Consider the following 24,966-nt stretch of genomic DNA (forward strand, 5'->3'; position numbering starts at 1 on the left):
CCACAGATTTTGACTTGTTGTGTTTTCATTTTCGTTTGTTTCGAGATATCTTTTGATTTCTTCCTTGATCTCCTACTTGACCCATTCATTAGTTAGTAACATGTTATTCAGCCTCCATGAATTGGTGTGTCTTCCAGTTTTTTCCCTGTAGTTCGTTTCTAATTTCATAGCACTGTGGTCAGAGAAGACAATTGGTATGATTTCAATTTTCTTAAATTTATCAAGACTTATTTTGTGGCCTAACATATCTTAAATTTAACAAGACTTGCTTTGTGGCCTAACGTATCTTAAATTTAACAAGACTTGTTTTGTGGCCTAACATATCTTGGAAAATGTTCCATGTGCGCTTGAGAAGAACGTGTATTCTGTAGTTTGGTGTGAATTGTTCTGAAAATATCGATTAAATCCAAGTGGTCCAATGTGTCATTTAAGGCTGTTGTTTCCATATTGATTTTCTGTCTGGAAGACCTGTCCCTTGTTGTCAGAGGAGTGTTGAAGTCCCCTACTATGATACTGTTACTGTTGATTTCTGTCTTTATGTCAGTCAATATCTGTTTTATATATTTAGGTACTCCTATGTTGGGTGCATAGATGTTTACTAGGGTTATGTCCTCTTGTCGGATCGATCCCTTTATTATTATATAGTGCCCATATTTGTCTTTTAATATGTTCTTCATTTTAAAGTCTATTTTGTCAGATATAAGTATTGCAACTCCAGCTTTTCTCTCATTTCCATTTGCATGAAATATCTTACTCCAATTCTTCACTTTCAGCCTGTGTGTGTCTTTTGATCTGAGGTGAGTCTCAGCATATACAAGGGTCTTGCTTTCTTATCCACTCAGCCACCCTATGTCTCTTGATTGGAGCATTTAATCCGTTTACATTTAAAGTGATTATTGATAGGTGCATAGTTATTGCTGTTTTTAAATTTGTAGTTAGATTGTTTTCATCTTTCTTCTATTTATAGAAGTCCTTTTAGTATTTCTTGCAATGCTGGCTTGGTGGTAATAAATTCGTTTAGCTTATTCTTTTCTAGGAAGCTCTTTATCTCTCCATCAACTTTAAATGATAGCCTTGCTGGATCAAGCAATCTAGGTTGTAGGCCTTTGTTTTCCATCACTTTGAGTATCTCATGCCACTCCCTCCTGGCCTTCAATGTTTCTGTAGAAAAGTCATTTGATAGTCTTTGTAATTCTCTGTCTTTCTCTTGCTGCTTTTAGGATTCTCTTTTTGTCTTTAAGCTTTGCCATTTTAACTATAATGTGTCTTGGTGTGGGCCTGTTTGGGTTTATCCTGCTTGGAGCTCTCTGCACTTCCTGGGCTTGTATGTTGGTTTCCTTCATCAGGTTAGGGAAGTTTTCAGATATTATTACTTCAAATATGTTCTCAATCCCTTGCTTCCTCTCTTCACCTTCTGGTATTCCTATGATGCGATGTTGTTGCACTTGATGTTATCCCAGAGGTCTCTTAAGCCATCTTCATTGTTTTTCATTCTTTTTTCTTTCTATTGTTCTGTTTGGGTGATCTCTGCTAACTTGTCTTCTAAGTCGCTGATTCGATCCTCTGCGTCATCTAACCTGCTGGTAATTCCTTCAAGTGAGTTCTTAATTTCGGTAATTGTGTTCTTTAGTTCTAACTGGTTGTTCATTATGATTTCTACATCCTTCTTCATGTCGTCTCTAAGGTTCTTAAACATTCTTATCACCAGTGTTCTGAACTCTGTCTCTGATAGGTTGGTTACCTCTGTTTCATTTGGTTCCACTTCTGGAGGTTTCTTCTGTTCTTTTATTTGGGACATGTTTCTTTGTTTCCCCATTCTGGCTGACTCTCTGTGTTAGTTTTGATGTATTAGGTAGATCCCCTAGAGTTCTTAGTTCTTGCTGGGTTATCTTATGTAGTATGTGTCCTTTATATTTGACTTGCACTACTTCGTTTTTCTCCTCTGTGTGTGCTCCAAAGTTGACTCTTGTGTTGTGTATATTGTCCTGTTAAAGAAGATCTTTAATTGCTTTTCGCTTGTGAGTAGGTGGGGTTGACTCCTAGGCTGACTAGTTGTGAGACTTGGCTCTGCCCACTGCAGGGTGTTCTGCTGCATGACCACTTAAATGAGGTTTGGCCTCTGTGGGCTCTTGTGCCTGTAGAGAATTCCCTCTGGGTGTGTGACTTGTAGGTCAAACCCAGTAGTACTCTGGGTGTGTTGAATCTTGTGCCTCTTAAGCTGGGCCCTGGTGTACGGCAATTTTAGAACAAAGCAAATCATCAAGCACAAGAACAACAACAACAACAACAAAGAAAAAATCAAATACCTTTACATGTAAAAACAACCGACAACCCTCACTCAACACAGGAAACGATATCAAAGATGTAAAGACAAAACAAAACAAAAGAAAATAGAAAGCAGCGCCAGTCTTGGCTTAAGTCCACCCAGTAATCTCCAGGTTGTCCTCTGCTGTACCAAAGAGTCCCCTGCCTATTGTGAAGGCAGAGCTGGTCACCTGGTGCCCAGAGTGACGTTGGAACTGCAGATTTAGATGCGTGGGGCTGAGGGGTCTGGATGGTAGTTTTTACAAAGTCAGTGCAGTTTCTACCCTTGCCTGCACATATGCACACTGAGAGTAGCACCACCAGCCCTGTGTCCAGTTCTCCTGAGTCTTAGGACACTTCTTCCATGTGTGTGTGGTGGGCGGGAGATTTCTGAGCTGCTGAAAGCCGGGAGCTGCTTCTGCCACTTACTGCTGATCCCTGGGAGTGCCTCCACAGTTGCACTTGCCCCGCCCTAGGCAGGCCAGAAAGGGTGGGGGCTGGGGATGGAGGGATCTTCTCTCTCCCAGCCCAGCTATGTCACACTCTTCCCGCAGGCCAGAAAAGGTGGTGGCTGGGGGTGGAGGAGTCTCTTCTCTCCTAGCCCAGCCAAAATCACACTCTTCCCAGCCTCTTCCCTGGGTCAGAGCTGCACACCAGTGCAGGAGCACTAAGGCTCCTCTGTAATCTGACACTACTCCTTAGTTCAGGGGCCAGTTTGAGTCTCTGGAAAGGCGGGGGTAGGAGTGGAAGAGCAGGGGGAGGGGCCCAGGTATGGAGTTTGTGTCCTTTGTCTGCCCTAGGGCCCACCTAGGTGCCCCCTCAGCGGGAGAGATCAGCTGTGGGACGCAGGGAAAGAGCCCACCTCCTGGCTCTTATGTTCTCTGTTCTGTCCTGGGATCCCCTGCGTCTCTGCAGCTGCGGATGCCGGCCGCGTTTCCACAGCCAAAGGTGCGGGCCGCGTCCCCACAGCCGCAGATGCCGGCTGCGTTTCCACAGCCACAGGTGCAGACCGCATTTCCACAGCCACAGGTGCATACCTCATTTCCACAGCCGAAGGTGCGGACCGCGTTTCCACCGCTGCAGATGCAGACCGCCGTTTGTATCGCCGCAGATGCGGGCTGTTTCCACCGCTGCAGATGCGGGTCTTGGCTCCACTCTGCCCACTTCCCTCTTCCCTTGCTCGTCCAATTTGCCCACCTTCAAGTAATTCTTGCATGAGTCTCTTAGCTGTTCTGCGTGATGAGCAGATAGTTCTTTGGTGGGTCATAGATGTCCCGTTTGTGATAAGATCCGGAGGAGAGCTCAAAAAGTGAGTCCGGCTGCCGCCATTCCTATGACGTCCCATCTTTTGATGGGAGCATTTAGTCCATTTACATTGAGAGTAATTGTTGATAGATATGTAATTATTGTGATTTTGTTATTAATATTTTTTATCTTTTTTTTTCATCTTAAGTCCCTCTAGGATTCCTTGTAATACTGGTTGGTGGTGATGAACTCCTTTAGCTTTTTCTTGTCTGTCCTTCAAGTCTAAATGATAGGAAGCTCTTGATCTGTCCTTCAGGTCTAAATGATAGCTTTGCTGGATACCGTAATCTTGGTTGTAGGTCCTTGTGTTTTCATCACATTGAATATTTTGTGCCAGTCCCTTCTGGTCTGCAAAATTTCTGTTGAGAAATCAGCTGACAGTCTTATGGGAGTCCCTTGTAGGTAACTAACGGCTTTTCTCTAGCTGCTTTTAAGATCCTCTCTGTCTTTAACCTTTGGCATTTTAATTATGATGTTTCTTCATGTGCACTGTTTGGGTTCATCTTATTTGGGACTCTGTGCTTTCTGGGCTTGAATATCCATTTCCTTCACCAGGTTAGGGAAGTTTTTTGTCATTTTCCCTTCAAATTGGTTTTCAGTCCCTTGCTCTCTCACTTCTCTTTCTGGTACCCCTATGATGTGAATGTTGATATGCTTGATATTGTCCCAGAGGCCCTTTAAACTGTCCTCATTTTTAAAATTTTTTTTCTCTTTGCTGTTCTGATTGTGCGTTTTTGCCACCTTATCTTTTAGATTGCTGATTCGATCCTCTGCTTCATCTACTCTACTGTTGATTCCCTCTGATATATTCTTCACTTCAGTTATTGTATTCTTTATTTCTGACTGGTTTCTTTATTTCTTACTGACTTTTTTCTTTATTTCTTATGTTTTCTATCTCCATTTTCATGTTTCCCATCTCCTTATTGAAGTTCTTCCTGAGATCATTAACTATCCTGATAACCAGTGTTTACTGTGTTTCCCCCAAAATAAGACCTAAATGGAAAATAAACCCTAGCATGATTTTTCAGTATGATATCCCCTGAACATAAGCCATAATGCGTCTTTTGGAGCAAAATTTAATATAAGACCTGGTCTTATTTTCGGGGAAACACAGTAGAACTCTGCGTCAGGTAAGTTGCTTGACTCCTGTTTAGTTCTTTTTCTGGAGCTTTGTTCTGTTCTTTCATTTGGGACATGTTTCTTTGTCTCCCCTGTGTTTGTTTGCTGCCTCCCTCTGTTTGTGTCTGTGTGTTAGGTAGGGCTGCTATCCCTCCCAATCTTAGTAGAGTGGCTTTATGTAGTAGGTGTCCTGTGGGACACAGTGGTGCAGTCGCCCTGGTCACAAGAGCCTGGTGCTCCAGGTGTGTCCCTTGTGTGGGTTGTGTGTGCCCTCCTGTTGTACTTCAGCCTTGATGGCTGTTTGCACATCAGTGGCAGAGATTGACCTTGTGGCTGATTGGTTGTGAGGACTGGCTGTGACTGCAGTGGAGGAGCTGTAGTGCAGGGGCTGACCCTACAGAGCAGGGTTCACTTTACGGGAGTCTGGTGCCTGCCTAGTCTGCCCTTTAGGTTTATCATGCATGGAGGAAGCCTGCTGATGCTTCAGCTCCTTTTGAAGCTGTACACTGGCACACCATCCCCAGTGCCAGCCTGAGGGGGACCTGCTGAAGGCCCAGTTCTGACGCAAAGCAATCTGCAGATGGCCACCACCTGCACTGTGCTTGGAAGTACCATCAGAGACCAACCTGTGAACCAAGGCTGGCTGCCGCTGGGCTGGGCTTAGGGCTGGTCAGCCAGAGGTATGGGACGCACTCAAGCTAGATTCTGCTTGTCTGGGTTCCGTGAACCTTTGAGAGACCCTAGGAAAGTCTGCAGCATGTGCCAAGGCAGGTGGTTTGTACGAAAAAGCCACTGGAGGCTGCTTGGGTTTGTCCGAAAGTTAGGCAGGGTGGGGGATCTCAGAACAGAGGCATTAGACATGCTGGTGGAGATTCAGATATGGCAGCCACCTTGTCCGCATGCTGGGAAGGGGGAGAGCTCAACAAAGAAGCAATGGGTTAGATGGTGTCATAAAAATTGTGGCATGAGGTGAGCCTCTTGAAATCTACCCTGGAATATACAACAAATTGAACTATAACTCCACAAAGGACTTCCTGCACAGCAGACAGGCAAGACTAAGAGGCACACTACAGAAATAACCTAAAGGTGGTCAAATTGCACGAGCAGGGGAGGAGGGAAGAGAGAAGTGCGGAGACTGGGCGCAGACCTAGCTCAGTGCTCTGAGCTCCCTGCATTCCGGAACTACTGCAGCTGCAGGAGAGGGAAGAACTCTGACTGCTAGGGCTCTGCTTATGGCCGACAGGGCTGAGGGGACAGCATATAACACGGCTGAACCCAACACTCACGGCAGAGACCTCGGAGCAAAGATTGAGGAGGGAAGGCTGAAAATGGTGGTTTAAGCCCTCACTACCAAGCAGAGAACGGAAGCCTTAGGTACTGAGCCTAGTTGCCCCCTCTCTACCCTCTCAGAGCTCGCCCCGCCCCCATCTGTCCAGTGCTAGAAGCGGAACAGTAGCAGTGTCAGATCTAAAGAACAGAATATTTGCAGTTCTGACAGCTGTGGTCTGCAGATACGGACGCACAGCCCAACTAATTCCAGCAAAGGTGAGGGAGCCGTGGAAGCAGGTGGTCGCCGCCTGTGGTGGTGGTCGCTGCCATTGGTCTGGGCCACCTCTCACAACCCACCCTGCCCCTGTCCCCACCTATCTTGGCATATCCCTGCAGGAGTAAACAGAGCTGCCGAAACACGTGGGCTCTAAATCTGGTGCAGGAAGAGCTTTGGAACTTCAGAAGCTCTCCACATCCCCCCACGGGGGCGACACCCTATGACCCAGGTGAACTGTTCACAGAGGGGAAGCCTGCCTTCCAGGAAATCCCCCCATTGTGTGAGAAGCTGGAAGGGTACAGAGAAAATATAACACTACAGTGTGAGCGAATAAAAGCCTGCAATTGGAGAGAAAATAAAACATTCTACCAACACCTACTGGAAAACAAACGAAAGGGTTTGTTGACAGGTTATGTCAACCTGTTGCAGAACCCACTCCTGTAGATGTCTAGGAAGAGAAATAATAAATCATTAATTAATAGCCACGAATAACCAAGGTAACAAGATGGCTCAGAACGAAAATGAAAGGTCTCGAGAATATGACCTTAAAGATATGGAAATACGTGACTTAAATGACAGAGAATTCAAGGTTGTAGTTCTGAAAAAACTCAATGAGGGCCGGCCCAGTGGATCAGGCTCCTAACACTGAAGGCCGCCGGTTCGATTCACACGTGGGCCAGTGAGCTGCACCCTCTACAGCTAAGATTGTGAACAACAGCTCTCCCTGGAGCTGGGCTGCTATGAGCAGCCAGAGGTTGGCGTGAGCTGCTGTGAGTTGCTGCAGGCTACTGTGTAACACCATGAATGAGTGGCCAGCGGCCAGCGTGAGTGGCCAGCAGCCATCGTGAGCAGCCGGCAGCCGGCGAGAGCTGTCGTGAGCGGCTGACCAATGACTGGCAACTGACTGCCTCAGCCGAGGGGAGCGCAAGGCTCATAATACCAGCACGGTCCAGGGAGCTGTCCTACACAACTAGACTGAGAAACTGGCTTGAACTGGAGTGGGGGGGAAGCGAAAAAAAGGAGGGGAAAATAAAAAAACTCAATGAGATGCAAGAAAACACAGACAGGCACTTTAATGAACTCAGAAACACAATCAAAGAACAAAATGAACATTTTACCAAAGAGATTGAAATTTTAAAAAAGAACCAAATATAATACAGAATTGTACACCTGAAATTATGTAATTTCATTAACAATTGTCACCCCAATAAATAAATTTAAAAAAAAATAGAACCAAATAGAATATCTGGAGATTAAGAACTCAGTAAAAGAAATGAAGAATTAAATAGCCAGCTTACGTAGTAAAGTTGACCAGATGGAGGAAAGAATCAGTGACATTGAAGATAGAAACCTGGAAATGACATGGATGGGAGAAGAAAGAGACTTGAGACTTAAGAGAAATGAAAGAACTCTACAGGAACTTTCTGACTCCATCAGAAAGAGCAATATAAGCATAATGGGCATATCAGAAGGAGAAGAAAGAGAGAAGGGAACACAGAGTGTATTCAAACAAATAGTCGACAAGACTTCCCAGCCTTGTGAGGAGAACTGGATCCTCGAATCCAAGAAGCAAATACAACACCTAATTACCTCAACCCCAACAGGCCTTCTCCAAGGCACATTGTATTGAACCTGTCAAAAATTAATGACTAAGAAAGAATCCTCAAGGCAGCCAGGGAAAAGAAGATAGTAACCTACAGAGGAAAGCCCATTAGATTATCATCAGATTTTTCAGCAGAAACTCTACAAGCCAGGAGGGAGTGGAACCAAATATTCAAACTATTGAAAGAGAGAAATTATGAGCCAGGAATAATATATCCAGCAAAGATATCCCTTAGATGTGAAGGAGGAATAAAGACCTTTCTAGACATACAGAAGCTGAGAGAATTTTCTAACACATGACCAGCACTACAAGAAATACTGAAGGAAACTGTTCAACCAGCATAAATAGAGATAATTTGTGACAACCAAAACATGAAAGGTGGGAGAGTAAAGGCCTGTACTGGAATATGGGAATAGAGAAAGTAAGCATGCTGAAAAAAATGGAATACTCTAAATATGAAATTTTCTTTTACATAAAGTTAATGGTAACCACTTAGAAAAATCCAGAACTGAAATATGTAACGTAATAAAAGAAGAAACAGAGGGAAACATCATAGAATACCACCACACAGAAATAATAGACAACAACAAAAAGGCGCAATGGAGATGCAGTCTTACCAGAAAACCAAAGATAGAATGATAGGAAATCCTCACATATCAATAATCACACTAAATGTAAATGCACTGAATTCACCAATAAAAAGGCACACAGTAGCATATTGGATCAAAAAGCTAAACCCAACCATATGCTGCCTCCAAAAGGTATATCTCAGCTATAAGGACAAACATAGACTCAAAGTGAAAGGGTGGAATTTGATACTCCAAGCAAATGGTATCCAGAGAAAATCAGGTGGAGCCTTACTGATATCAGATGAAACAGACTTCAGGGTGAAGAAGGTAACAAGAGACAAAGATGGACATTTCACAATGGTAAAGGGGACTATACAACAAGAAGACATGACAGTCATCAATATTTATGCCCCCAATCAGGGAGCACCAAAATATACCAAGCACCTACTAACAGAACTAAAGGGAGAAATTGACCAAAACACCATTATACTAGGGGACTTAAATACATCATTGACAGCTATGGATAGATCATCCAAACAGAAAAAAAAAAATAACGAAATAGTAGCCCTAAATGACACATTTGATGAAACAGACATAATTGACATTTATAGAGCACTTCATCCTAGAATATCAGACTATACATTTTTTTCGAGTATACATGGAACATTCTCAAGGATAGACCATATATTGGGACATAAAATCAGCCTCAACAAATTTAAGAAGATTGAAATCATACCAAGCATATTCTCTGATCACAAAGCTTTGAAATCGGATATCAACTGCAAAAAGAAAGGAGGAAAAACCAGAAATATGTGGAGATTAAACAACATACTTTTAAAGTACAACCAGGTCAAATAAGAAATTAGAGGAGAGGTCAAAAGGTACATAGAAACAAATGACAATGAAAATGCATCCTACCAAAATTTTGGGGACGCAGCAAAAGCAGTTTTAAGAGGGAAATTTATATCATTGCAGGCCTATCTCAAGAAACAAGAAAAATCCCAGATAAGTAACCTCACATTACACCTTACAGAACTAGAAAAAGAAGTGCAAATGAAAACCCAAGGTCAGCGGAAGAAAACAAACATTACAAATCAGAGCAGAACTAAATGAAATAGAGAACAAAAAGACAATAGAAAAAATTAATATGACAGAGTTGGTTCTTTGAAAAGTTTAATAAAATTGACAAACCCTTGGCTTTATTCATTAAGATAACAAGAGAAAAGACACTAATAAACAAAATCAGAAATGAAAGAGGAGGCCAGGTATCGGAGGTCACGGCATAGCTGGCGGTGGCGTTTTTATGCTACCCCGAAACCGCGGCTGTTGGACCCAGACTGGCTCGTGTCTCAGCGGCGTGAACCCGACTGGCCTCTGGTCCTCGCGCGGGCCCCACAGAGCCGGACGCTGCTCCCGGCGCGGCGGGGAGGATGGTTTCCGAGCGGCCCCGGGCCCGCTGCTCGCCGCGGAGAGTGAGCTTGGAGCGCCCCGGGCGTCCGCCGAGCAGCTGGCCGGGCTGGGCCCGGGGTGCGCCGCTGCCGGCCAGTGCGGGTGGAGCGGATGAGAATAATGCTCACCATTAACCCCCTGGATATCCTGGAGCCGTACATCAGCAGCCGGCCCCCCCTGGTGGTGTTTATGATCAGTGTCAGCGCCATGGCCATAGCTTTCCTGACCTTGGGCTATTTCTTCAAAATCAAGGAGATTAAGTGACCGGAAATGGCAGAGGTTGGTTTAATACCACGGTTTATTTCATATCTCACACCAGTGAAGAATTCGTATTTTATGAGTATGAGAGTGCTTGGAAAACTACACTATTATGCTACTGCAAGAGGCTGATGGCTGCATTGTCATTGTTGTTCTAAATGACTGACTCTCCAAGTGTGGTGTCTCCACGATGGATTGGAATACTTTCCTGCTGCGGTTTAATGACTTGGACTTGTGTGTGTCAGAGAATGAAACGCTAAAGCACCTCACAAATGACACCACATCTCCAGAAAGCACAGTGACCAGTGGGCAGACCAGAGTGTCCACCCAGTCCCCACAGGTCCTGGAGGAGTCTGGCCCCATTAACGTCTCAGTCGCAATCACCCTGACCCTGGACCCACTCAGACCCTTTGGAGGCTGCTCTCGCAATGTCACACATCTGTACTCGACTATCTTAGGGCATCAGATTGGACTTTCAGGCAGGGAAGCCCACGAGGAGGTAAACATCATCTTCGCCCTGCCCACAGCTTGGAGTGCGGATGACTGTGTGCTTCATGGTCACTGCGAGCAGGTGGTGTTCACAGCCAGCATGACCCTCACAGCCAACCCTGACGTGTTCCCCGTCACCGTACAGCCACCACACTGTGTTCCTGACATGTACAGCAATGCCACACTCTGGTACAAGATCTTCACGACTGCCCGAGATGCCAACACAAAATACACTCAAGATTACAACCCTTGCTGGTGTTACAAGGGGGCCATTGGAAAAGTCTATCATGCTTTAAATCCCAAGCTCAGTTATTGTTCCAGATGATGATCGTTCATTAATAAATTTGCATCTCATGCACCAGTTACTTCCTCTTCGTTATGGTGATAACAATGTTTTGCTACGTGGTTATCAAGGGCAGACCCAGCAAATTGCAACAGAACAGTCCTGAATTTTGTCCAGAGAAGGTGGCTTTGGCTGATACCTAATCCCACAACTGCCTGTTTTCTGAGAGAGACTGAGCAAGGCGTAATCATCGCCTGCTGACACCAGCCTGGGCCTGGACACTCTGTGAATACATTATCTTGCAATGTTGGGTTATTCCAGCCAAAGACATTTCAAGTGCCTGTAACTGATTTGTATATATTTATAAAAAGCTGTTCAGAAATCAATCCAGTGATGCATGTGCTTCGCCCTGGGTGCAGCCCGAGCCTGCAGCCTCCTGTGGACTTGGCGACATGACTCCAATGACCCCTCGTCTCCCTGCGTTGCAGTGGGCCATGCTGTTTACCACGGTCACGGGCGTCTCGTTGCTGCTAGGGTGAGGTTTGCTTTGATTCGAGACAGTCTGCACCTTTGACATGACAGTACATTCATTTCCCAAGCCACCAGTTCCTCTTGTGGATTTTGTGTGTCTGGCTTAATAATCATAGTAACAACAATACGTTTTCTCTGTTTTGCTTGCAAGGAAACATACCTATCTTTCTAAGTTTTCTTTGTTTTCCTTTGGAAAAAAATAGTCACATTTTAATACTACTCTGGTTAGGACAGGCTTGTGCTTTCATCTTGTGTAAAAAGTTAAATATTTAAGATTCACCTACATGGTCAAAGATCTAAGTTCCATTTTCCATGTGGATGGAGAGGAGCATGATCTTGTGGAGCTGAGTTGGCACAGAAAGTTCCATCTTTTTCTCCTCTGTTGTCACTTCCCTCCATACTAAAAGTTAAAGCACCTTCCTCACTCACAAGGGCTTAAAAAATAAGTAAATGTCTCTAGAGCAAAAATTAGCTGTTTCATTTTCTGGAATGCAAATGACAATGTGGAAAGAGAATGATGATTTTTGACCTAAGAGTTACGAAAGGATTTCATGTTTCCCTTGAAGAGGGAGTAGTTTTTCTTCCTTCCTTTTTTCTTGCATTTCTATGCAGTTAACATGTCTTCAGAAGGAAAATGGCAACTCATAGATCAGTAATGTTATAAAAACGATGCCTGTGAAATCTGAATGAAAGCAATTCTGATTTGCCATGTATAAGGGAAACCAAGAGCATCTCTTTCCTGTGACATTTTGGTGATCTAGTTCTATTACCCCATTTTCCTCCTAATCCATCTTCATTAAAAAAAAAGAAAATTGTGCGTTATCTTTTCTAGTCCTTTCTTGTTACTTGTATTCCTGCTGATTTTCTTACTAGCTCTTTGCCTTAAAGCTCATATCATTAATGACTTCTGTGGTCTTACAAGCAGTGTTATAGGTGAAGGGCAAGTGAAGCCTTAGACATGACTGTTGGAGCTCCTTTCCTTAACTCCAGGTCTGGGCAGTCTGTTCTCAGCAAGAGGCAGTCCTGCAGTCTGAAATACAGACCGGCCCAGAACATTTCATCCCACGCATTCTTGAATGGAAAACAATTGTAGGCTTTTACTGAAGATTGTTAAAATAACTGTCGTAGTAACTTGATATGTTAATATATGTCTTTTCCTTTCAGTACATTTCAGGCGCAGTAATCATAATCTGTCCAGTTATGTGTATGCCGTGAGTTGCTTACATGATGCATGGCTAGCTTGGTAATTTAGTTTTTTCTTTGGAGACTTCGAGACTCTTATGAGATGAGATTGAAAAAGCTGCTTGGCTTTGTTTACGGTGGCCAAGACATGGAAACAACCAAAATGTCCTTCGATAGATGAATGGATAAAGAAGTTGTGGTGTATATACACAATGGAATACTATTCAGCGTTAAGGAAAGATGATATAGGAACATTTGTGACAACATGGATGGATCTTGAGAATATAATGCTAAGCGAAGTAAGTCAGACAGAAAAAGCAGAGAACCCTATGATTTCACTGATATGTGGTATATAAACCAAAAACAAGACAAACAAATGAGAAACAAGAACTCATAGACACAGACAATAGTTTAGTGGTTACCAGAGGGTAAGGGGGGTGGGGGGAGGGAGATGAGGGTAAGGGGGATCAAATATATGGTGATGGAAGGAGAACTGACTCTGGGTGGTGAACACACAATGGGATTTATTGATGATGTAATACGGAATTGTACACCTGAAATCTATGTAATTTCATTAACAATTGTCACCCCAATAAATAAATTAAAAAAAAAAAAGAAAAAAAAAAAAGAAAAAGCTGCTTGGCTTGGCCTTTACAAACATCAGTATCATTGAGACCAACAGACTGTAGGTTAAGCTGCTACTCAATAATGAATTAAAAAATCCAGATGAGTGGAGTGTAGGGAGAGATTTGTAACTGCAGAGTAAGGAGAAAGACAGGTTGAAAAAGTCACGTTCACTGGTTTGTTTAATCCAGCTTGTTGCTAATAGTAATTACCCTTGTTTTAATTATAGGGAATGGCTAGAACTATAGCCAGGGGAGGAAGGGTACCGATAGGCATGAGGAAAGGAAGTGCCAAAAATGCCTGGCCAGTAGGACTTGTCCTAAGGCCAGGACACACACTTTAAAACCCAGCATTTACCCTAGCAGGTCATTCTCAGAGGTGGAAACGTGGGTCACTCAGGTGTGTGAAGGAAGGCCCGGCAGAGGGGATGCCATGGACTGGGCAAAGATGTCTAGTGACGGCAGACACTCCCCTGGCTTTCAGGAAGTCCAAGGACCTGCTGCTGCGGGGGCGCTACAGACAAAGGCAGGTCCTCTGCAGTGTCACAGATGGGGTCCGTGTGCCATGGAGGGGCGGCCCCTCGTAGGAGCACTGCTCGCCTTCAGGCATCGTGGACTGGGGGTCCAACAAAAGGCCAGCACCTTGCTGTTGAAGTGTTGTTTCAGATCATATTGATCTCTTTCCCTTTTCCTTTTGTGCTGTCACTGTGTCACTTGAATCAGTTGTGATTCTCTTCGTAAGTTTTTCTCACCATCAGGAATCTGCTGTTTCTGTTGCGTCATCTTTGGCAGTCTGTCGGGAATCAGGTCCCGGTTTGCAGCCCTGCTGCAGGCACCGTGGGTTACGAGGCCAGTGGGTCCCTTTCACCTACCTTGCTGCATGATGGTCAGTAGCTAATCTGTTACAGCATTCACTCCCAGGTGAATTTTCTGTGTTTGAAGTATGTGTATATGTGCTTTACAGAATAAAACATCCGAATTTAAAAAAAAAGAAAGAAATGAAAGGGGAAGTTATCACGGATGCCACAGAAATACAAAGAATACTATGAAGGACTATTTGCCACCAAATTCAATAACCTAGAAGAAATGGACAAGTTCTTAGAAACATATAGCCTTCCTAGGCTGAACCATGAAGAACTGGAAAATCTAAACAGACCGATCACCAGTAACGAAACTGAATCAGTCATCCAAAACCTTCCCAAAAGCAAAAGTTTGGGACCAGATGGCTTCACTAGTGAATTCTACCAAACCTTCAAACAGGATCTAATACCTGTCCTATGCAAACTCTTCCAAAATATTGAAGAAGTGACTCCCTAACTCATTTTATGAGGCCAACATTACCCTGATACCAAAACCTGATAAGGATAACACAAAAAAAGAAAATTACTGACCAATGTCTCTGATGAATACTGATGCAAAAATCCTAAACAAAATTCTAGTAAATCGAATACAACAATGCATTAAAAAGATTATTCATCACGACCAAGTGGGGTTCATCCCAGGGGCACAAGGATGGTTCAATATACGCAAAATCATCAATGAGATACATCACATAAACAAAATAAAGGACAAAAATCATATGATTATATCAATTGATGCAGAAAAAGCGTTTGACAAGATACAACATCCATTTATGATTCAAACACTTAATAAAATAGGTATAGAAGGAAAATACCTTAATGTAATAAAGGTCATATATTACAAACTTTCAGCTAATATAATTAACGGTGAAAAACAGAAGCCTTTTGCTCTATGTTCAGGAACACGACAGGGCTGTCCCCTATCACCTCTGCTTCTCAACAGTGTTGGAAGTCCTCGCCAGAGCAGTCAGGCGAGAAAAAGAAATAAAAGGCATGCAAATTGGGAATGAAGAAGTTAAATTATCATTCTTTGCAGATGACATGATGCTATATATAGAAAACCGTAAAGACTCTACCAAAAAACTGTTAGAAACAATCAACGAATACAGTAAAGTTGCTGGCTACAAAATCAGCGTACAAAAGTCCATTGCATTCCTATATACTAACAATGAGATCTCAGAAAAAGAAATAAAAAATCCAATTCCTTTTGCAATTGCAACAAAAAAATAAAATACCTAGGAATAAACTTAACCAAGGATGTGAAAGACCTATATGCTGAAAACTATGACGTTTTTAAAAGAAATTGAAGAAGACACAAAGACATGGAAAGACATTCTGTGCTCATGGATTGGAAGAATCAACATAGTTAAAATGGCCATATTACCCAAAGCAATATACAGATTTAATGCAATCCCCATCAAAATACCAATGACATTTTTTAAAGAAATAGAACAAAAAAATCATCAGATTTTTTTGGAACCACAAAAGACCCCGAATAGCCAAAGCAATCTTAAGAAAAAAGAACAATACTGGAGGTATCACACTCCCTGACTTTAGCTTGTACTACAGGCAACAATAATCAAAACAGCATGGTATTGGCAGAAAAACAGACACACAGACCAATGGAATAGAATTCAAAACCCAGAAATAAATCCATATAACTATGGACAGATAATTTTTGACAAAGAAGCTAAAAACATACAATGGAGAAAAGACAGCCTCTTCAATAAATGGTGCTGGGAGAATTGGAAAGCCACGTTCAAAACAATGAAACTGGACTGCTATCTGTCACCATGTACGAAAATTAATTCAAAATGGATCAACGACCTAAGCATAAGACCTTCAACAATAAACTGCATAGAAGAAAACATAGTGGGCCAGCCCGGTGGCTCAGGTGGTTGGAGGTCTGTGCTTCTAACTTCGAAGGCTGCCGGTTCAATTCCCACATGGGCCAGGGGACTCTCAACCACAAGGTTGCCAGTTTGATTCCTCGAGTCCCGCAAGGGATGGTGGCTGCGTCCCCTGCAACTAACAACGACAACTGGACCTGGAGCTGAGCTGTGCCCTCCACTACTAAGACTGAAAGGACAACAATTTGACTTGGAAAAAAGTCCTGGAAGTACACACTGTTCCCCAATAAAGTCCTGTTCCCCTTCCCCAATAAAATATGTATATATTAAAAAATTCAGTGAGCATTCCCCTGCAATTAGTTTCAACAAGTGTTTATTCAGTGTCTTAAAAAAAAAATAAAGGAAACATAGGTACTAAACTTATGGACCTTGGGTTCAAAGAGCATTTATGAATTTGACTCCAAAGGCAAGGGAAGTAAAAGCTAAAATAAACGAATGGGACTATATCAAACTTAAAAGCTTCTGCACAGCAAATGAAACCATTGACAAAATAAAGAGGCAACCAACTGAATGAGAGAAGATTTTTTTCAAACAGTGCCTCCGATAAGGGGCTAATATCCAAAATATTCAAGGAGCGTTGGTGGTATAGTGGTGAGCATAGCTGCCTTCCAAAATATTCAAGGAACTCATACAACTCAACAACAAAAAATCAAACAACCCAATTGAAAAATGGACAGAGGATCTGAAGAGACATTTCTTCAGAGGACATATAAATGGCAAATAGACATATGAAAAAATGCTCAACATCACTAATCACCAGAGAAATTCAAATGAAAACCACAATGAGATATCACCTCACCCCAGTTAGAATGGCTATCATCAACAAGACAAATAATAACAAGTGTTGGAGAGGCTGTGGAGAAAAAGGAACCCTCATACACTGTTGGTGGGAATGCAGACTGGTGTAGCCGCTGTGGAAGGTAGTGTGGGGCTTCCTCGAAAAATTAAGAATAGACTTACCGTATGATTCAGCAATCCCTCTCCTGGGTCTAGTGCAAAAATCTGAAAACATTTATCCATAAAGATATGTGTGCTCCAATGTTCATTGTAGCTTTATTTACGGTGGCCAAGACATGGAAACAACCAAAATGTCCTTCGATAGATGAATGGATAAAGAAGTTGTGGTATATACACAATCGAATACTATTTGGTGATAAGAAAAGATGAAATAGGACCATTTGTGACAACATGGATGGATCTTGAGAGTATAATGCTAAGTGAAATAAGTCAGAGAGAAAAAGCAGAGAACCGTATGATTTCACTGATATGTGGTATATAAACCAAAAACAACAAAAGAAGAAGACAAACAAATGAGAAACAAAACTCATAGACACAGACAATAGTTTAGTGGTTACCAGGGGGAAAGGGGGTGGGGGGTGGGAGATGAGGGTAAGGGGGATCAAATATATGGTGATGGAAGGAGAACTGACTCTGGGTGGTGAACACACAATGGGATTTATAGATAATGTAATACAGAATTGTACACCTGAAATCTATGTAATTTCGCTAACAATTGTCACCCCAATAAACTTTAATTAAAAAAATAATAATTCAAGAAAAATCTCTCAGAGCTGAAAGATGTAAGTTTCTAGATTAAGTAGTACACACCAAGTCCCAGAAGAGGAAGCAAAATAGCTCCACAACAAAGCATATCATTACAATAATCCAGAACTTGTAACAGAGGAAAGATTCTACAAACTTCAGACGAGAAAAATAACCAAAACATAGGTTTTATGTATGAAGTCAGAAGATGATGAAGCGAAGTCTGCAAATTTCTGAAGTAAAATGTTTTGAAACCTAGAATTTAAACTTAGCTAACTATCAATTAAGTAAGAAGATAAAATGAAGAGCTTTCCACATCTGCAGGTAGATAGGTAAAGGAACAGGATAATGGGTAAAGACAGAACTTGGCATGACAGATATGTCACTGGTCCAGTTTGGAGCCACTCAAAAGATCCAGAGAGATTCCTTTGGAAAAATGAAATTGAATGTATTGGAAGAGTTGGCACTGAATTAATGGCAGGTCTATAGAAAACTAAACAAATGGGATAAGAAGGCCATAGTCAACTTTAGGGAAAACAAAAAGATGTAACAAAAATAAAAGTAATAATAATTGTATACTGCATGATACAGCATGCGTTGTCATAGTGAACTCTGAATCATGAGCTAAACAAATTACAATTTAATTATATTGGGAGAATGGAGAAGATGAATTGTGTGCTGGGGATAGGTGGGTAAAAGAGGCCAAAGTCCTTGTATTCCATGTGTAAAACAAATACGTCCAAAACGTTTTATAAAAAGCAAGATGAATGTTACGTGCAAATGCATAAGTGAATGTGAAAAGAAGCAGGTGCATGTTGCAAGTAGATGCTTCTGGGGAGTGGGACGGGGAACTGCTGTGTTTTTTAATCAGCCATGGAGAATTATTTCTAATCTATATATTTGTACTCTATGCATCTATAGATTAAACAAAAATAAAAGCTAAGTTAGAAAAAAAAAGGAAGAAAAATACCCCCCAAAACAATGGATTCTGCCAGCTCCTCCTCCTGGGAGAAGGTTACACCGCCAGCCCTTGACCTTAAGTCAGACAACTCAGTTACTCCCATATGTCCCTGCTGCCTCTGCAGCTGCTGCCCCAAGTGCTGGAGCTCAGAGCCAGTGATTCTGTCAGTAAGTCCCTGTGTGGTCCCTTTAAGAAGAGCGCCTAGGACGCCAGCCACTCTCCGTGCCACTCAGCCACAATCTCCACTGGTTTTCACTACCAGAAATCGTAGGGACTTCTCTCCCCGACAATGGAACCCTGGGCTGGGGAGCCTCTTGTGGTGCTGGGACCCCTTCCTCCTTCGGGGCGGACCTCTGCGTCTGAGGTATCCCTCCTGATTTTTAATGGTCTCACATGGGTTAGAGAATAGCCGGTTCTGCATCTCTGCCCCTCCTTCCAGTCTTGAGGTGGCTTCTTCTGCACGTCCTTAGTTGTATGGCTTCTGTTCAGCAAGACTTTAGGCGATTCTCAATGACGGTTGTTCTATAGTTTAGGTAATTTTGATGTGGCTGTGAGAGAAGGTAAGCACAGCATTTACCTACTCTGCCATCTTGATTCTCTAGCTTTTAGTCTTCTTTTGATTGTTCTGCTATGCAAGATATTTGGTGTGCTAATTCTTTGCTTCAGTGTGTCACTAATTTTCTCTCTTGGTGACCTGTTTCCTTATGTGGTTTGTAATTATTTATTGTGAATTTTCTCAGTTAATCTTCCATAGAGGTTGTTTCTGTGAGTGTCTCATTCCTAGGTTGTTGAGTGGCTTTATAATGGCTTCTGCCAAGGATTTTTCAGTGGTGTAGGACTAAATTTTTATATTAATTTTCTGACTTGGTGTTTCCTTATCACATTTTGGCCTCTATATCTACATGTGCCTTGGAGTTTTCAATTTTCCATAAAATTTTATTTTGCCTGCCTAGAATCTGGAGTTGGTGACATGTTTCCTTGTTATTTCCATGGGCCTTTAGGTTCTTTTATTTACAGAAGTAGCATTCTTAAGGGCCCCAGATACAACAGTCTCCAGTTTCCAAATTTATAGAGGCCTAAGGCCACATTTTATGTCCGTAAATTGGCATTAAAAACCCAAATTCTCAGGGCCTATATCTAGGTCAGATATCAGCCTTGACCTATTAATTCATGCACTTATTAGTCAGGTTTCACATTTTCTTTCTGTTTCTGGCATGTGAGAATTTCTCTTTCTGTCTGGCTATGTTGAAAAAATTTTTTTTGGTCTTATTATTTTGCTGTTGTGATTGTTGTTATAATTAATGCAGTATCTGTGTTGGCACGGAGTGAGGGGAGGTCAGATGTTTTCTTCAGTTCAGTTACGCATGTTGCCCGGTTTTGTATGTGTTTCTTTAGAAACAAATTTCTGGAATTTGAATGGATATGTTAAAAGATGTGCAGAATTTAAATATCGTTACTTAATATCAAATTATTTTCCACTAAAGTTTAACAGTTCTACCAACAGCACATGTAATTGTTCATTTAAAAAATATTATCAATTAAGAAATTGTCAAAAAAAAAAGAAATTGTCAATCCAAAATAAAAAAAATTATTCCAACAAATTGTCAATTTAAGGGCAAGAAATTATACCTGGTTGTTTTAATTCGCATTTCCCGAAATGTTCACAGAGTCGAGTTGGTTGTCTGTTGGCCGTTGGTTTATCTTTGTTTATATCCTTTGCCTTTTTGTCCTGTTGCTGTGTTTTTATTTTTGTTAAGGAGGTGGAACTCTTTGATTTTTCTGTGTGTTAATCTTATACTGCTATTTCTACTATTTTTCCCCAGTTTCTTGTCTTTTAATTTTCTTTATGCTTTCTTACACACTGAAGAAGGAGGCAAAAATATGCATTGTAATCACTTCTATTCAATTATATTCAATTATATTAGTCAGTGCATAAATTAAAAAATTTTTTGTAAGGGTTTTTTCTGGTAAAATATACATAACAAAATTTACTGTTTTAACCATTTTTAGATACACAGTTCAGTGGCCTTAAGTACGTTCAGTAAGTGTTATACACCCGTCACTAGCACCCATCTCTAGAACTTTTTTTTTTCTACCTAAGCTGAAACTCTGTACCCATTAAACAATAGCTCCCCATTTTCCCCAGCTCTTGGAACTTCTCATCTACTTTCTGTCTCTATTAATTTGCTATTCTGGGTACCTTATACAAGTGGACTCATACAACATTAGTCCTTTTGTGATTAGCTTATTTTATTTAGCATGATGTCTGCAAGGTTCATCCATGTTATAGCATGTGTCAGAATTTAATTCCTTTTTAAGACGATAATATTCCAGTGTATGTATATACTATATTTTGTTTATCCATTTATTTGTTGATAGGTAATTGGGTGTTTTCACCTTTGGCTAATATGAATAATGCTGTTATAAACATTGTCATTAAAACACAAGTTCCCAGGGCCTATATACAAATATCTGTTTGAATCCTGTTTTCAGTTCTTGTGGATATATACCCAGAAGTTGAATTGCTGGGTCATATGGTAATTCCATTTTTAATTTTTTGAGGAACTGCTATACTGTTTTTCACAGTGGCTGCACCATTTTAACTTCCTACCAGTAGTACACAAGGGTTCCAGTTTCTCCACATCTTTGCCAACACTTGGTATTTTCCTCTTGCTTTTTGATAATAGCCATGCCAATGGGTGTGAAGGGACATTTCATTGTGCTTTTAATTTTCATTTTCCTAATGTTTAGTGTTGTTGAGCACCTTGTCATGTGCTTATTGGCCATTTGTATACCTTATTTTTATCTTTTACCCCTGATATTTGTCCTGTTTACTTCTGTGTATTTTCTTTACTTGAATTGAGATTGAGTTTGTCAGGTTTGATAAGGAGTCTGATTGGGGATTATATTGGGATTGTATTGGATTTATATATTAATTTGAGGATTATTGGCATGCTTATAGACTTGAGTCTTTCTATTCAGGAACATGGACTCTCTCTCTAATTGTTTTTTTATTTTTTATTTTTCCTGATTTTCAGTAAAGGTTTTATAAAACTTTTGCACTTTGGATTTATTTTGGGGTATTATATATTGTATATTGCTATCGTGCATGTTTTTCCCCCCCTGTTAGCTGTCTTAATGGATTATTAATAATGGCAGATAGGATGAATGACTTATTTTGGACTTGGGAAACACAGATTCTTGAGACCCACCTTCTACATTATTTTCTTCTATTGTTGATGCCCACTAGCTTGGATTGTCACCTCTTAAGAGTTTGGACTCTTTTGTAAAAAGAGCTTTCACAATGTATCTTTCTTTCTCAGACCATTTATAAAAATGTTAAGTAATGCCTATCCTAGAATTTATGTCCAAGATACCACAGTTGTACTTATCCATTTAAAACCAAGTTTATTTCTACACTAGTCTAGCATGAATTTCCAAGAACCCCAATGTCTCCATATAGAGAAGTCCCTAGGTATCTCAATCCTTTGTTCCTATCTAAGTTAATGCCTTTCTTCTTAGCCAAATGGTACCCTTCAATTTTGTGTTAATCCTTTCCTCTCTTCTCCTCTCCTCCCATCTTCTCTCTTCCTCTGCCCCTTTCCCTGAATTCCTCTTTCTCCTCTGCCTTCTCGCCATTTGTCTTCCTTTTTTTCCTAAGTAGCTTTGGACCTGAGCAGGGACTAACTTCTGACCTCTGCTCATCCCCAGCCAGGACATCACAGGTGAGATTTACTACTTCAACTTTGCCAACGGGCAGTCCGTGTGGGACCACCCATGTGACGAACACTATCGGAACCTGGTGATCCAAGAGCGAGGGAAGCTGTCAACTTCTGGGACCCTTAAGAAGAAAGACAAGAAAAAGAAAAAGGAGAAGAAAGACAAGAAGGACAAAGAGACCTCCAAAAGTCCTCTGGTGAGTGAGTCAGTGATGCCAGCTCCCAGAGAGGCTGCAACCTGAGGGGACATTGGGCATCTCCAGCTGTTTATAGCGGGGAGGTTAAGAACAACTACCATAACGTAGTAACTTCTGGATAGTACATCATCTGAATATGCCTAACTTCTGGCAAATTTTCCTTTCAGTTTCTAGAAGTTACTATTTCTAAACAATTCCTTTCCCCCCCTTTGGGAAGCTTACATTACATAATAGGATTAGTGAGACAGAGTGCTCTGTGTAGGATGGTAGGTAGTTTAAGAAGTGATGCCATCTGCCCCTCTGGAGAGTAGGGGGACAGGGAACAGTTGGTGGAGGCCACAGAGCCTAGATGAACGGAGTGACTTTTCTCTTTTTTCACAGTCAGTCCTTCTTAGTGTGGGTTCATTATTTGTCTCAGTGGTGTGAATTCCTACATGGGAGATGTAGCCATAATTCAGCTGTCAGGACACCAGTGCCTTCAAGATCCCAAAAGAAATGCTTTGGGCTTTACCCCCTGCCATGGATTGTTTTTGTTGCCAGTGTCCTTAGTGGTGGGTGACTGAGGTTTAATTGCAGCATGAACACCTTCGTCTCAGGTAGCTTTTTTGCTCAGAGCTCTTTTCCGTTGTTGTTTTATTTGTCCCTTCAGTATGTTGTACTTAGGAGGCAGAGTTATCGCCCTCATTTTATAGGTGGAGAAGCTAAGAGTTGGAGTCATACTGGAGTGAGGCCCAGGCTCTCCCAGTGTGCTATGGCAGTGGAAGAAAACCTGCCTTCTTCTCTTCACCCAGGTGTGAGACAGGTGGGACAGGTTGAGGAGAGGGAGGGTCAGCCTGGTGTGGAGAACTGGGAATATCTCTTTAACCCTCTCAGTGGTTTAGTTGATATGCTCTTTTATTTATAGTCTTTATTTCCCACCAGTGCCTGATACTTACTTCTCAGTGAAGAGTTCCACTATCTTTCTTATATCCTTTCCAAGGTGACAGTCCTGGCATTGGGTAGTTACTGATGAATTTATCCTTTTTATCATTTCCAAACTCTACAGATACTCCTTCCCTTCCCCTTCTCCACATACTGCTACTCGTGGTTTTGAAAAATAAGATAGCAAGCCCCTTCCTTCAGGTAAAGAGGAGAGGTAATTACCAAATAGGTTGAATTTTCCAATGTCATGTATTTGAAAGGCAAAAGATGGACAACGGGATTTTCACTAACCCAAGTTTATTGTAAATGATAATCAGTATCTGGGCAGGCTGTGGCACGACTACAGGTGGGAGAGGGAATGAGGCGAGGATTCTGGAGTGGAGGGTTAGCTAATAGACTGAGTCGTGGGTGTGTCACTGAGTTCCCGGAGCTCCCTGTTAAAAAAGGATTTCTTCTGTGGTTTCAGGAGTTGGGGACCATTGGATAGCCCTGGGCTGCCAGTCTGGATCTTAGGGCTCAAGACAGTTGCCTCAAAACTGAGTTTGTCCAGAGGGCAACCAACTGGGCGACCTCTGTGCAGGTGGTTTGGGCTCTCTGGAAGTGTGTGCTCACGGGCCGGGCAGAGTTTAGAGTGAATTCTAGCAGGATCTGGTTGATATTTTAGGGTTTCTTCTAGCCCCAAGATTATCTGACTGTGTGAACCTCTCTTGAGCAGAACCAACTTGTGTCTTTGGTAGGAGACCTAAATTGAGTTTCCAAGGCTCAGCTCAGTTAGGTTTCCTTCTCTCCCTTCTTAAATAATTCTGGTAGTCCTTGATAAGGTTAGTGGATTTTATAAAATTAACCAGTCACACAACTGAGAGTTTGATGGTACCTTAGAGATAATCTGGTTGATGATTTTTCAGACTTTTGTTAGTGAAGCCCTCTCATCAAATCAGTTCCTCCAAAGAGATCCAGCATATAAAGAAGTGGAGCTGCTGTGGGTCTTGGTGATGCCCCTTCCCCATCACATGCACACTGTAGCAGCCCCCAAGGTACCATATAGAAACAACCTGCAGCTTCCATGGAGCAAGGTTTGTGAGCCAGTGATCTAGTCTGGCTTCTTCTTTATGGATAAGGAGACTAGGGCCAGAAAACAACAAAGCCCAAGGGAGCTTTTAGCTTTTCTTTCCTCTTTGGTTTTTGTTTGACTTTAAATGAGTATGGGTTTTTGCTAAGGGCTTGCTAAGAGCTGAGGTAGCAAGTATAAATCAGAAGTGCTTTGTCTTAGTTTTCTCTGCATGTTTATATACCCATCTAGGAAACACAGCCTGAGCAGGGACTTCTGCCTCCTTCCTTTCTCCGCGGTCCATCCCCTCTTCCAGCACCTGGGCTTGCTGATTTGGATCTATACCAAGAGATGCAGGCTAGAAGTAAGGGCTCCTTTAATAAAGGGAAGAGCCCATGCATGCTGGGTGATACCCGCTGGCCTCTCACGGACACACTGCCCAGCAAGCTACAACCACTCTCCAAAGGCCAAGCTTCCCACCAGATCTTTGCTGATGTGGAGAAAATCTTAGGTAGGACCCCAGCCCAATGCAGGACAGAAGTAGGTG

General features: G+C 42.0%; 1 protein-coding gene and 1 pseudogene across 4 annotated transcripts in view; both read left to right on the forward strand.

Moving 5' to 3' along the window:
* CEP164 (centrosomal protein 164) overlaps positions 1 to 24,966 on the forward strand; it is a 90,706-nt gene that overhangs the window by 22,462 nt on the left and 43,278 nt on the right. For all 3 annotated transcript variants that reach the window (XM_081063875.1, XM_081063877.1, XM_081063876.1), the window contains exon 4: positions 22,246 to 22,450. In XM_081063875.1, the coding sequence (XP_080920001.1) occupies positions 22,246 to 22,450 (205 nt within the window). The remainder of the gene's footprint in view (positions 1 to 22,245; positions 22,451 to 24,966) is intronic.
* Positions 10,007 to 11,149, forward strand: LOC308503525 (transmembrane protein 248-like; annotated as a pseudogene). Its single transcript has 2 exons — positions 10,007 to 10,174; positions 10,347 to 11,149. The product of its transcript is annotated as a transmembrane protein 248-like (transcript).

The sequence above is a fragment of the Rhinolophus hipposideros genome, assembly GCF_964194185.1.
Source record: "Rhinolophus hipposideros genome assembly, chromosome: 10".
Classification (NCBI taxonomy): domain Eukaryota; kingdom Metazoa; phylum Chordata; class Mammalia; order Chiroptera; family Rhinolophidae; genus Rhinolophus; species Rhinolophus hipposideros.